General features: G+C 41.1%; 1 protein-coding gene across 6 annotated transcripts in view; it reads left to right on the forward strand.

Annotated features, from left to right (window-relative positions):
- LOC134212198 (voltage-dependent calcium channel subunit alpha-2/delta-3) overlaps positions 1-12,723 on the forward strand; it is a 230,429-nt gene that overhangs the window by 81,821 nt on the left and 135,885 nt on the right. For all 6 annotated transcript variants that reach the window (XR_009979214.1, XM_062689843.1, XM_062689839.1 and 3 more), the window contains one exon: positions 8,472-8,582. Coding sequence is in view for 5 of the 6 variants with exons in the window: in XM_062689839.1 (XP_062545823.1) it covers positions 8,472-8,582 (111 nt within the window). In the remaining variant the exon portion in view is untranslated. The remainder of the gene's footprint in view (positions 1-8,471; positions 8,583-12,723) is intronic.

The following is a 12,723-nucleotide window of genomic DNA, read 5'->3' on the forward strand; positions in this document are numbered from 1 at the left end:
TTTGGATTTTTGTTTCAAACATACAAATCGTACTGCTGTGCCGCTCTCAAAACGCAAGTTCTATCAAACAGTGGCGTCTGGTCGGCCTGTTCAACCTGTTCATTGCACAGGTAGACAAACTAATGAAGATTATATTTTGATCTTGTGTTCAAAAACATAGGTGCACTGGTTGACAGCTACGTTCAATTTTGTTTCTGAACATATTTGAATTATAGGCTAATAGGTTAGGTAGCCATCCTTTTTGTATTCATGCGTTTGGTGTTTGTATCATTCCAATGCACAAAAAGATACTCTTGCATCAAAACACGTGCTTTTTTGTCTCTGCCCGTCTACATGTAGAACACGAAGTGATGCAACAAACTTTGCAACGAAACGGCGTCGCAGTTCGTTCAAGTTTACGACGTGAACGAAGGAGAAAGTTTTACAAAAAAGCGTCTTTTTTATTGGTTTTCGAGACTATGACGAACAGACGAAAATACCTGCCGTGTCCCTACATAGTTTTTTTTGTATTCATCATTTTTAATTTTAACGCTTTTAGGGATTGTAGCCCGTTTGGCATAAAGTCATTTGGCATAATGCCGTTTGGCATGTTTGAAAGAAGGAACTATTTCGACTCTATGACACTACCAATATATCCATTACCCATTAATGCCATTACCCCAAAGGCCACGAACGCCATTACCCCGAATGAGTGCCCACCCCGAATACCATCACCCTGGGACACTACCCCGAATGAGCAAGTATCCCCAGTAGTCTTGATTTCAAGTTTACAGTTTATCTCGGTGAAAACATTTTAAACAATAGAAATTTATTTATAACTCATGTGAATGATTATCACTTGTTGTATGACTAATTCAATAGCAGGTCGACTCCTCAGGTCATTTAAAGGAGGTGGTTTCTCTTCTATTCGTCTCATACCGGGCAAACGCGTTTTATAATAGCAAGCATTTTCAACTCTGTTCACTTTAAACAGAGCAAATGCGTTCATTAAAAGGAGGCATTAACAACTACAGGGGATGTCCAAAATAACTGGGATAGGCAAAATTTGGGCATAATTAGATGTGTTGTAACTATGTCAATTATTATCCGATTTGGACAATTCAGGGATGCCTGAACTAGAAATTTAATGTAGTTTCACCATATGTTCATGGAACCGACCATGGCCATCGGATACCGGAGATATTCCGGGTTTTTCGAAGGTAGGTTCAGAACCGTAAATTTGTGGTGGGTATTAGGATGAGTTGTGGTTAAAAACAGAATAATATTAGTAACCACAAATAAAGTAGGGCTCTTTCTGATTGGAACCATATGTTGAAATTCGAAATCGGACCAGAATCAAGTGAGATATGGCCATTTGTTTAGAATCGGTGCCGAAATGGAGTTTTAAAAGGGACCAGGCCACAAATTCATTTGAATCCAGCTTTTTGGCCAATCTTCCATTATGATTACATTCCAGAAGTCATCTGTCACGTCAAGAATGAGAAACCAACCAAAAATACGGATTCTGAAGTCGCTGGGGTGCCCCCGGGGAACCCGTAGAGGGGACATTTCAGTTTCGGCACCAAAGTTAGCCATTCGACGGTTCGTTTTTCATGGTTTTCTTTCAGGAAGCGAGGTATGAGTATAAAATGGACCATTGACGACTTTGACCGCTTCCGGGGCCTACGGATTTGTCTCTGGGGAACCCGTAGAAGGGGACATTTCAGTTTTGGCACCAAAGCTAGTCGTTCGACGATTCGTTTTTCATGGTTTTCTATCAGGAAGCGAGGTATGAATATAAAATGGACCATTGACGGCTTTGACCGCTTCCGGGACCTACGGATTGTCCCCGGGGAACCCGTAGAGAGGACATTTCAATTTTGGCACCAAAGCTAGTCATTCGACGGTTCGATTTTCATGGTTTTCTATCGGGAAGCGAGGTATGAATATAAAATGGACCATTGACGGCTTTGACCGCTTCCGGGACCTACAGGTTGTCCCTGACCCGTAGAGGGGACATTTCAGTTTTGGCACCAAAGCTAGCCGTTCGACGGTTCGTTTTTCATGGTTTTCTATCAGGAAGCGAGGTATGAATATAAAATGGACCATTGACGGCTCTGACCGCTTCTGGGACCTACGGATTGTCCCCGGGGAGCCCGTAGAGAAGACATTTCAGTTTTGGCACCAAAGCTAGCCATTCGACGGTTCGTTTTTCATGGTTTTCTTTCAGGAAGCGAGGTAGGAGTACAAAATGGACCATTGACGGCTTTGACCGCTTCCGGGACCTACAGATTTGTCTCCGGGGAACCCGTAGAAGGGGACATTTCAGTTTTGGCACCAAAGCTAGTCATTCGACGATTCGTTTTTCATGGTTTTCTATCAGGAAGCGAGGTATGAATATAAAATGGGCCATTGACGGCTTTGACCGCTTCCGGGACCTACGGATTGTCCCCGGAGAACCCGTAGAGAGAACATTTCAGTTTTGGCACCAAAGCTAGTCATTCGACAGTTCGATTTTCATGGTTTTCTATCGGGAAGCGAGGTATGAATATAAAATGGACCATTGACGACTTTGACCGCTTCCGGGACCTACAGGTTGTCCCCGAGGAACCCATAGAGGGGACATTTCAGTTTTGGCACCAAAGCTAGCCGTTCGACGGTTAGTTTTTCATGATTTTCTATCAGGAAGCGAGGTATGAATATAAAACGGACCATTGACGGCTTTGACCGCTCCCGGGACCTACGTATTTTTTCCGGCAACCCGTAGAAGGGGACATTCCAGTTTTAGCACCAAAGCTAGTCGTTCGACGGTTCGTTTTTCATGGTTTTCTATCAGGAAGCGGAAAAAGGGACCTGTAGAACCGGTAGAAGGGGACCTCTCTGTTTTAGCGCCAAAACTGGTCATTCGACGGTTTGTTTTTCATGGTTTTCTATCAGAGAGCGAGGTATGAGTATAAAAAGGACATTCGACGGCTTTGACCGCTTCCGGGACCTACGGATTGTCCCCGGAGAAGCCGTAGAAGGGGACAATTCAGTTTTAGCACCAAACCTAGTAATTCAACGGCTTGTTTTTTATGGTTTTCGGTCGGGAAGCGAGCTATGATTATATAATTAACCATTGATGACTCTGACCGCTTCCGGGACCTACGGATTGTCCCCCGGGGAACCTGTAGATGAGGACATTTAATGTTTAGCGCTAAAGCTAGTCATTCGACGACCCGTTCCTCATGTTTTTCGATCGGGAAGCAAGGTATGAATATAAAATTGACCAATGACGATTCTGACCGCCTCCGGGACCTCTGGATTACTCCCAGGAGAACCTTTAAAAAGGGTCTTTTCGGATTTAGCGTCAAAACTAGTCATACGATGGATCTTTTTTTATAGTTTTCTATCAGGAAGCGAGGTATGATAAAAAAATGTATTATTGACAACTTTGTCCGCTTTCGGGACCTACGGATTGTTCCCGGGGAACCTGTATAAGTGGACATTTCACATTCTGTGCCAGAATAAGTCATTCGAGGGTTCTGTTCTCAAGGTTTTCGATCAAGAAGCAAGGAATGAACATTAGCGATTCAAATAACTTCCGGAACCTATGCATTGCTCCAAGGAAATCTGACGAAGGAGACATTTCAGTTTTAGCGCCAATACAAGTAACTGGGCAGCTCTTTTTTCATGGTTTTCTATCAGGAAGCGCAGTATGAATATAAAATGAACCATTGAAGACTCAAACCACTTCTGGATCCTACCAATTGCCCCAGGGAAACCTATAGAAGAGGGCATTCCAGTTTTTGCGCCGAAACTAATCATTCGACCGTTGTTTTTCATGGCTTTTTGATCAGAAAGCGAGGTTTGAATATACAGTCAAACCTCCATGAGTCGATGTTCTATGACTCGATATCGACTCATGGAAGCAAATTATGCCATATTGAAAAATATTTTCTGGGTTACTGCGATGGTCCCTCCAAACAGCTTTTCAAAGATTTCCCATTCCACATCTCGATATTTCTATGAGTCGATGGTCCCTTCAATATCGACTCATGGAGGTTTGACTGTAATTTGGACTATTAACGATTCTGATCGCTTCCGGGACTTACGGATTACTCCAGGAGAGCCTGTAGAAGGGAACATTTCAGTTTTAGTGCAAAAAGAAGTCATTCGACGTCCAGAAGTCATTCGAAAACCTTGAAAAAAGAGCCGTCAAATGACTAGATTTGGAGCCAAAGCTTCAATGTCCTCTCTACGGGTTCCCCGGGGACAATCCGTAGGTCCCAGTAGCGGTCAAAGCCGTCAATGGTTCATTTTATACTCTACCTCACTTCCTGATAGAGAACCATGAAAAATGAACCGTCGAATGACCAGTTTTGGCGCTAAAACTGGAATGTCCTTTTCTACGGGTTCCCCGGGGATAATCCGTAGGTCCCGGAAGCGGCCAAAGACGTCAACGTTCCATTTTATACTCATACCTCGCTTCCTGATAGAAAGCCATGAAAAACGAACCGTCGAATGGCTAGCTTTGGTGCTAAAACTGAAATGTCCTGTCTACGGGTTCCCCGGAGACAAATTCGTAGGTCCCGGAAGCGGTCAAAGCCGTCAATGGTCCATTTTATATTCATACCTCGCTTTCTGAAAGAAAACCATGAAAAACGAACCGTCGAACGACTAGCTTTGGTGCCAAAACTGAAATGTCCTCTCTACGGGTTCCTCGGGGACAACCCGTAGGTCCCGGAAGCGGTCAAAGTCGTCAATGGTCCATTTTATACTCATACCTCGCTTCCTGAAAGAAAACCATGAAAAACGAACCGTCGAATGGCTAACTTTGGTGCCAAAACTGAAATGTCCCCTCTACGGGTTCCCCGGGGGCACCCCAGCGACTTCAGAATCCGTATTTTTGGTTGGTTTTTCATTCTTGACGTGACAGATGACTTCTGGAATGTAATCATAATGGAAGATCGGCCAAAAAGCTGGATTCAAATGAATTTGTGGCCTGGTCCCTTTTAAAACTCCATTTCGGCACCGATTCTAAACAAATGGCCATATCTCACTTGATTCTGGTCCGATTTCGAATTTCAACATATGGTTCCAATCAGAAAGAGCCCTACTTTATTTGTGGTTACTAATATTATTCTGTTTTTAACCACAACTCATCCTAATACCCACCACAAATTTACGGTTCTGAACCTACCTTCGAAAAACCCGGAATATCTCCGGTATCCGATGGCCATGGTCGGTTCCATGAACATATGGTAAAACTACATTAAATTTCTAGTTCAGGCATCCCTGAATTGTCCAAATCGGATAATAATTGACATAGTTACAACACATCTAATTATGCCCAAAATTTGCCTATCCCAGTTATTTTGGACATCCCCTGTATGTTCGCCTCATATCGGGCAAATGCATTCATCTTAACAAGGCATTATTATCTCTGTTCGCATTAATCCGGCAAAAGCGTTTATTTAAAGAAGGCATTACCTACCCTGTTCGCCTTATATCCGGCAAATGTGTTCATCTAAAGAAGGCATTCAACTCTGTTTGTCTTAAACCGGGCCAACGCATTCATTTAAAGAAGGTGTTATCGCTTATGTTCGCTCTATACCGAGCTAATGCGCCATTTTACGATTCATCGGTATCTGTGGGTGTTAAAAATAGTAATAGTAGAAAACTACAGATTCGAAATGTATTCGGGCTAATGGACTTTCGGGGTAACGGATCGCGGGAGTCGGAGTAGTGTCCCATTCGAGGTAATGGCTTTCGGGATATTGTCCTATTCGGGGTAGTGGCCTTCGGGTAATGGCATTCTGGGTACAGGGGTGGAGCCACCATTTCCTCTCTTGACTTCTGCCTGGCGAATGCATTTTCTGAATGAAGGGATCATATATCCCTTTGCCTTAAACCGAGGAAACGCCTGAATTGAATAAAGGAACTATGTCGTCTTTTACCTTTTGCCTCATCTTCCCTTGCCTCCGAGTAAATGCTTAAATTGAAATAAGGAACCATATCATCTTTTGCCTTCTACTGGACCTTCTGCCATCCTCTGAAAGAAGGGATCATATCTTCCCTCGCATTAAACCGAGCAAATGCCTGATTTGAAAGGAAGCATATCGTATTTTGCCATCTGTCGGGCAAACGTATCCTTCGAAAAAATGGAACCATATCTTCTCTGATGTAACTGTCGGGAAGATGCACCCTTTGAAAGAAGGGATCATATCTTTCTTTGCCGTAAACCGAGCAAATGCCTTAATTAAACAAATAAATAAAATCTTCCCTTGCCTTCGCCAAGAAAATGTGCATTATTTGAAAAAAGAAGCATATACTTTTTAGACTTATGAACGACAAAGAATGCTTTTAAAAAGATGAATATATGTCATGCAGAAATAACTTCATTTGCTTTTTATTGCCTTTTTTGTGTAAAATTGTTTTTGCTCTTGAGCACTTACAATTTTGCTTTTTGACTTTCCGTATTTTGTAGTTTGTTTTAATCAACGACGATCTTGCTGCTGACCCAGAGGTAAAAAGATTTCAAGTGAAATAGGCAGATTTTATTACCAAAGTACCTTTTGCAGTGATTTGATAGAATCTGAACTTTAATTCGAAAAAATCAATTTAAAACATCTCTCTTATAATGTTAAAGTGACAATCATTATAAATAATTGAAATATTATGCGTAAGATTCTAAATTGATGATTACACAACTATTATGCCAAATGACCATTATGCCAGACGGCCATTATGCCAAACAACCGTTATGCCAAACGGCGTTTTACCAAACGACTTTATGCCAAATGACCTACCACCCTTTTAGGGGAGCATTGATTTTTTTGCCTAATGCAGATTCATATGAAAATGTCAATCGCGATGCTTCTTTTAAAACTGCCAGAGAGTTCTCTCGCGCTATAGAGCTCGATGATGAGATTTAAAAATGATTTTACCAAAACTGATCTTGGTTAAGGGGTAAGGATGTACATTACTTCCATAAATCTTGTCTACCGTGGACATGTGAGCACATGTACCAAGTTTATAAACACCGTGCTATAGGATAATTTCCAAGTGGGTGCAAAATGTAAAAAGTCAAAAATGAAGAACTGAAAAATGTCAAAAATCAACACACTAATAAAGAAAATATTAACTGTCAATAATTGTAAGAAAACAGCGTTATCGCAACCATATTCAAGTCCGATCAAATCAGAATTCAGGTTGCCACTTCTACCGATAAGCTTCGAAAAACAAAAACTACTCATGCTCGTTTATTTATAGTTGGGGATTGGGTTATTTTTGCAGTGCTATGCCATAAGACACCATTCGTCTCTGCTTGAAACTGCGATTAACAATTTTAGTAGGTTTTCTAGGGGATGTCTAATTGATTGGTGGATAAAGCCAACAATATCATGATATTTATAACATTGGTAACAGAGTCCTTTATTGGAGCGAACATTACATTTGGTATAAGGACTTTTTCTATGACTTTTTACATAAGAAAATGAGATAATCTTTTGTGAGAAAATGAAATACCTTGAGCAACCCTAGTTAACAAGTAGTGCCTTTAAAACATGGAGGACGTCCCGCACACCACGTCCGTCCGATAAATTGATAACCGATATGCGATCCGATCCGATTGGTAATTAGATTAAATCATCGTTTGACACTAATTTGTTTTATAATTTTCTTGTGCAGTCTTCTGCGCCCGACCACCCCTAACCAAATCCGGCATCCGGAACAAATTATGGTCGCACGCGGTTTCTGCCTCGTTTGCGTGTCATTGAAAATTGATTGAGATCATTTCCAATCCGCCTGGGTTTCTCAATCGCAGTCGTCGTACGCCCCAACCGAATGGTTGAAGCGGGTGCATGTTTAAATTGCGAAATACGGTTGAATAGTTTGAGCATTGAATGTGAAATCGATTTTAAATCAATACAAATAACATATTGATGTTTTTACATTGATGCCCAATAAATAACTTTGAAAATATTTCTTTTTATACTGAGCGGGTAACAACGAGTTTGATAGTCTAAGGGCTACAATTTATAACAAGAGAGACTTGGATTTAATCACAATCTCATCCCTTTAATGGTATGGTTGACAATCGTTTTCTGACCTTTTCAATTAACTAGTTCGAATCATCCAAACATGTATACACAGGAAGTCGTAAAATTCTCTGATCCACCTAACCCTCTTCTGCTACATTCGAAAGACGTGTTGGCTGTTGGTTGTATAGGACGTGTTGGTTGATCCTGTCTGTCTGGGTTTGTGCCACCTTTGATATTGTGCAAATTGCTGTACACTTTCCTAGAAATACAACATTGTGCAAGGTTGTCGGCTAGTAAGAAATGCTAAATATTGTAGAATCATCATCATCATAATATATTACAAACGTGCTCTTGAACTTCGGCTACCTTCTTAACTACAAATCTCACATAATTCTCCGTGCGTGCTGTTCAACTTCTTTAACACATCGCACTCAAAAACGTTTCTTTTTTCGCTTTGTTCCATTCCAGAAATACAAGGACTACGATTTGGACGTTAATCGTAAGGATGGAATCCTGCTGCTACGTGAGCTGGCGACTGAGGTGAAGAATTTTATGGATTTTAAAATGAACGCTGTCATGGTAAGTACAACAATCGTCTCCGTCTCCCGGTCTGCCGTGTTATCGCCACACTACCAGTGGGCCTTGGTGCTGACTGTTTTATTTCACTGATGATGTTCGGCGGGCACACCAACTGAACTTTGACTTACACGAGCACAACGAACAGAGCTAGTCAGTGTCAGAAACGGACCATTAGCGAGTGTCATTTCTCCAACACGAAAGCATAGTATACGGCAGCAGATTGCTTGCTGGGAATGGTGAAAGTCAAAATTGATGGAGGGGCACGGTAGTTGGTGAGGAATAAGGAGGAGTCAAGGGGAGGTGTTGATAGAATTCTTTTGGGCTTGTTGAGTAAGTTTATGGTTTGACTTTATGGCTGTCTCTACGATTAGGTTTTTAATAGGACAGGCTACTTGCTGGTGATTCATCACTGTTTTGCGGATGGTGGTAATGAAATGGCTACAGGAAGCTTAGTTTTGTTTTACACAGGAAAAACAAATAACACAAGTCATCTAGGATTTGTGTTATGTATCCAGATACAACTGTAGACAACTTGAACTGTTGCATTTATGTTCAGCAGAAATTATGGTGCAGGGACAGATCCTTCAGTATCAGACACATACGCATTTTCATGTAAAGCTCTGTGACTTTTCATATGACTAAAATATCAATATAATGGCTTATAGAAACGTCTATGAACATTTATTTTTGGTGCTATGTTTTGTTGTTGAGTTTTTTTTTCGAAGAATCTCACGACTACTAAAAGCGTCACTTACTACCAAGCCTTGGAAACGGACAAGCTGTGATTAAACGCTTCCTTTCTGCTCAATTGCCATTGGGGGCATGCTTTTTTGGCAGTCTTCAAGGTGCAACATGTGCGAGATGTTCACGTAAGTTTGTGCACCCAATCAAACATTGCTTGCTGTGTTCGAACTTGAACATAGCAATCTGAACACGAGCCTGAACTCCGATACACCCAGGCGCAATGTACAATGTTCAAACATCGAGTTCAAACTTGGGTTCAAACATGTGCGCTTGAACACGAGAATGCTTCGCTTGGGTAAATGAACGGGTTGCTAGGGAAACTATTGTTGATTCTCCACGTTTCCCAGCTTTGTTATTCATATCTCGAATAAGAGAATTTAACCAAACTTCAATGAAGGTATGATTGAAAAATTGAAAAATATTGTGCACATTTTTCGCACTTGCATAACGAAGCGTTTATAGAGGTGAGGTCTTGATTCAGGCCTTTCATTCAGGACGTCTTAGGTTCGAGTCTGCTCTGAGTGAAGCTTTTTGTTCCATTTTCGAGGTTCTGAAAGCAATTCTTCTTAGGATTTCGGGATTCTGCAACCACCAAAAACTGTTTAGTTCATATTTCTAAAATTTTGGGATAAGATTTTTCTGACACGTTTATATGGGGATAATTCATTCTACTTACTTTGCGGGGTAGGTAGTACTTGATAAATATACCGAGAATCTGGAGCGAAGTTGCATAGAGATTTCTTTATTCCAGGGAGAGGGGTTTCGACATGTTTGAAGAACCTTATGATCAACGGGACATTAATTCCAGTTTCGTATTTTTTTAGATTGTCATAATTGAAGATTTTATCTTTTATGAGAGCCATGTAGTTTATAAGACTTTTATGTTTAAGGATTTGTGGGCTCATTTCTGACGTGGAGCTCCATCGTTTGGGAATTTCCTTTGTATTGCATAATGTCATCGGCGTATTATTTATACATAGCAATATAGAATACATTATGAACAGACCCCCTACTATCTTTTCAAATTTCTATCAATTTGAATTTTTGGTTAACAACCTCCCTCCCCCACTAAAAGTGTGTCTTAGAACTTTTTGGAATCAACATCAACATCATCTAGATTGTATGCAGAATGTTGAGCAAACAAATTGTTGTGATATTGAGATATCTGTGCAACTAAGTGCAAACCACCTGACAAGGGCTGAAAAGTGGAATTTATAAAACTAAAACTATTCATGTGCCATTCCTAAAAAAAATCCAAAGACAAGGATTCAAACACTAGTGCCCTTAGTGAACGCCAAACGAGTTACCACTAGGCCATCACCGCTACTCAAGAAGAGAAACCACTTGACCAATATGAACAGATGAACAGCATGCTGTGTGTAAACTGATGTTTAAACTTCCATGTTCAAACCCGTGTGTTTGAACTAGGGCGCACACTCGTGTTCAAACCGGGTGCGATTTTGGTTCGGTTTATGATGAACTCGGTTTGGATCTAGTATGCATGTTTGAGTGCGAACTTGCACACGGGAAAACTGCACTTGTTTAAACGCGGTTCATGTTTTCGTGAAGACTGTTTTTTGCCCAGCTATGTAAAACAAATTAAAATGAATCATCAGTCCTCCCACGATACTAACTTTGATAGACATGTTCACTTGAATATTTCAACTAAATTCGATGAAAAAACATTGCACAGCACAGTCGAACATATGTCATGATCGCAGACGGTGCAAATCCTAATCCAGATGTAGAAATAACGAGTTCAGTTATGAGCAACGTTGGTAATCTTGTTATAATTACATTCCCTATAAGTTCCATTTCTCATCAATATATTGATCCTGCAGCAGAGATGTAGCTATGAAGAAACCAAATCATGTAAGGATAGTACCCGCGTAATCCCACTTTTTTCCGTTTCTTAAATTCGCTGCGACACACAGTCAGTGGCAACCACGACGGGCACTCATACAGCGTGCGTTCACTTCTCGAAAAGCTTGAAAGGTTGCTTCTGCCGGAGCGTTTGAGCCGTTGTCATCGGGCGGTTCTCCCATGGAGTGGAACATATTTTAAATTGTCTCCTTTTTGGAAGGGAAAGCATTTTTGTCTTCCTTTTGGGGAAAGTTATTTCTCGTTGGTTTACTTTTGATGTTGTGCTGACTTCCTCCTACTGGAGATTTGCCACAACGGCAAACGGAGGACAACTGTGTGGGAATGCCAGGTTGGAGGCGGGAGAAACAGAATCTTTGGATAGACCTTCAAAGGCAGTCAGTCGGAATAAAGTAAGACGACAGCAAGGGATAAGAAGCCGTCGCAGATTGGGAGTATGTGCGTCTTGGATACGGGGAGCACTGAACGTCGGTCGTCTATGTCTTCGCAGTACTCGAAGGAGTCTATTTATGAAAGCGATCTCGCATCGGCGTTGCGGGAATAAATTGCTAAAAGTGTCTTACTTTTTCTCCCACTCGTACTCGTAATAGAGTCAGCTTTGTATTTTAACGCTTTCGGTATGTAGCATTTTCCCCGCAGTGTATTGCTGTACGGTTGGCTTTAGCAGGGATTGAATCCGATTGGGTTTCCCAGTCCGAATATTAAATCATAAATAAGCCAACACATAATTCATAACCTCCGTTCCGGTTCGGTTGTACCCTTTTCCGAATGTGTGGAAGAGGCAAAACCTGTTCACCGTCAACGTCGCTGCCCGATCGATGTCTCCGCTTCTCGCACAAGTTCTCCTCGGTTATCCTTCGGAGCCTCCTCCAATCAGTGTGATTGAATTCTGTGGGAAGGGTTCTCTGATGAGGAAAATCGATTATCGGTCATTAGTATGCGGCACGAGTTTGCGAGATAAATTTATTTCCTCACTTGAGTGGGGGGAATGGAGCTGCCAGTAGGGGGATCTTTTGTGTTTTATTAAATGAATTTCATAATTTAGTGTTGGTCTATTTGTTCCACCTACGTTCAGATGCTACGAACCTTATCGCTGTAAATGGCATAACGACTTAGATAAAGGTCACGTCGCTTCAGCATCATATGCCATTCGATGATTTGTTGAGTGATTCGCAACAACTGAGATCTTGTACTAGTCCGAACTAAACCAACTTCGTTGTGAGAACTGGTACAAGAATGTCTTTTCCTGAGCATTGAAATTGGATAGCATTTAGGTATATAAATTTAAAGTTTTTTTTTAATCAAAAGTGCAGATAGAATGAGCCATCGCACTTGCATGGTTAATAACCTAAAAGTTGTTGCAAAATTGGAAGTGGCTGACGCAAAGAAAATCTCAAATATTTTAAAACGAGAGAAAAAAACAAGTCTTTTATCTTTTTTGCCAACCACATATAAAACCAATCAGCCATAAAACCATTATAAGAAGAAAGAGGCCTACTCTGGAGTAAGTGTTTGG

This window comes from Armigeres subalbatus, chromosome 2 (genome assembly GCF_024139115.2).
Source record: "Armigeres subalbatus isolate Guangzhou_Male chromosome 2, GZ_Asu_2, whole genome shotgun sequence".
NCBI classification, from domain to species: Eukaryota; Metazoa; Arthropoda; class Insecta; order Diptera; family Culicidae; genus Armigeres; species Armigeres subalbatus.